Source organism: Wolffia australiana, chromosome 10 (genome assembly GCF_029677425.1).
Source record: "Wolffia australiana isolate 7733 chromosome 10, ASM2967742v1".
Lineage (NCBI taxonomy): Eukaryota > Viridiplantae > Streptophyta > Magnoliopsida > Alismatales > Araceae > Wolffia > Wolffia australiana.
Genome location: NC_135844.1, coordinates 13,706,871 through 13,708,820, shown reverse-complemented (window position 1 = coordinate 13,708,820; position 1,950 = coordinate 13,706,871). Strand labels below are relative to the sequence as shown.

Below are 1,950 nucleotides of genomic sequence, written 5' to 3'. Positions count from 1 at the left end.
AAATTCAAACTGCACTGCGCAAGCTAGGGCCCTTGATTGGACCATCCCTACTAATTAATCCGTTTTCTATATCTCCTTTATAATCTCCACTATCATAATACTTTGAAACATTTTTTCTTGTTTACTTTCTACTCTTCTCCTTTAGATGACATTTTTAAAATTATTTCTTGAAACTATCATCAATACTATCTATCGATCTATCTATTTATTCAAAGAAATGTGAATCTATCCATGGATGTATCGTACAATCTGATGGTTATAATTCTCTATCCATTGATTTATCTCGAGATCGAAAACAATCTGTAACATCGATTATCCTTCCACGAGTTCGGTCGAATCAAAAGTCATATCAAAATGGTTGAAACCATCTGCTCTTAATTTTACAACTGGATGGTGAATAGAAAAATGAAGTCATGTTTGATGTTGACTCGTCAAGATGCATCATTTAGTTCTCTGGGAAAACAAGGATGCTGCTTCCACTTTAGATGGTTCATCCTGATAATCTCCTTGGCCTTCGCTCTTAGCTTCACACTATGGTGAAACTGCATCAAAACAACGACTTTCCTCACAGACCCATAATTCGCCATATCATCCAGCAACTTGTGCGTGGGGTGAAGCGTCCCCAATAACCACAAAATCTTCAACCCAAGTTTAGTAGCCACGTCCGAGACTCTCAATATCTTCTTGGTCACCACGGCCACTCCCATATCATGCTCTAAAAACACGGTCCTCCCCTCTGAGCTTTGACAAAGAATCTCCAGCAATAATAGCAGTTTCTCGCAGCGATTCGTATTTGAATCTGGGAGAAGCTCCAAGAGGATATGCACTGCACCGAATTCTAAAGCCTTGAGGCTGCTCTTATTCGAGCTTATGAACAGCTTAATCATCATATCCATGGCGATAACGCTGGCCTTTCCCATAACATCGTCAGAGAGCAACTCAAGAAGCGACGTCAAAAACTCCCCGTCGTGGTCGCCGAGAAGAAGAGACCAGTCCTCAGATTTCTCAGCCACTCTCTGGAGGACGGCGATAGCGTGAAGCCTCGCTTCCGAGCTTCCTCTTTCTAACATAACTACAATCGCCGTGATGAACTCGGGCTTGGAAAGAAAGCTAACGGATACATCATCGGAGATAGGGAGAAGATAAAGAGCGGCCAGGGCCTCCTCGCAGGCCCTGAAAGCCGTGAAATCTCTGCCGTCAATCGACAAGATCTGTAAAACAACTTTGCCCAGAACTTCTACTCCCCTCAGTCTTACGACTTGGAGTTTCTCTTCCTCAGTCGTCAGGGCGTCCTGGAGCTTTCTCAGAGAGCTCACCTTGAACGGCCCGGATTCGACGGCGGCCAAGAGAGACGCAAGATCCGCCGTTGGAGCCGACAACGTGGCGATCTTCTGAGCATCGGGATTTGCCCATGAAGAAATGAGACGGCGGAGGGTGAGATTCGGGGTAAGTTCCAAGCTATCGAGAATCTGCATGGTAGCCGGGCATGTCCTCATATTGCAAGTAAACAGCCATCTCTCAATGTGTTTTCTCTCGTAGCTTACGCCCGTGGAGACGGTGACCGGGTCCTGCATAAGCTCCATTGAGATCGGACACTTGAAGAGCTTCATTGCGTCTTCCATTTCCTTCTTCCGATGGAGAGTTGGAGATCGATCGTCCTTGGAGGGGAGATACCTAAATATGTCTTAAGAGTAGGTAAGCCCAATCCGTGTGCTGGTTTTGTTATTGGGGAGAATTAGTCAAGGGGGAAACTGAATGCGACAGGCAAAGCTTCGCTGTCGTTTGACGATGTGCATTTAAAGATTATATCTTCCATGACTTTCAAAGAAGACGACGTGTCAAAATTCGTTCGTCTCTTGCCGACTAGTTCATCAAAATAGCAGATCCCTGTTAGATACTCTATCGCCACCGTTCGTTTTGTGCGGCTTTTCTGTTCATGGATGCGATATA

General features: G+C 45.1%; 1 protein-coding gene across 1 annotated transcript; it reads right to left on the bottom strand.

The window, feature by feature from the left end:
• Window positions 1-327: 327 nt before the first annotated feature.
• Window positions 328-1,681, bottom strand: LOC144708589 (E3 ubiquitin-protein ligase PUB22-like). Its single transcript, XM_078581985.1, has one exon. It carries the CDS (start codon window positions 1,620-1,622, stop codon window positions 432-434), a length of 1,191 nt encoding a protein of 396 aa, XP_078438111.1. The 5' UTR covers window positions 1,623-1,681; the 3' UTR covers window positions 328-431.
• Between the last annotated feature and the right edge of the window lie 269 nt (window positions 1,682-1,950).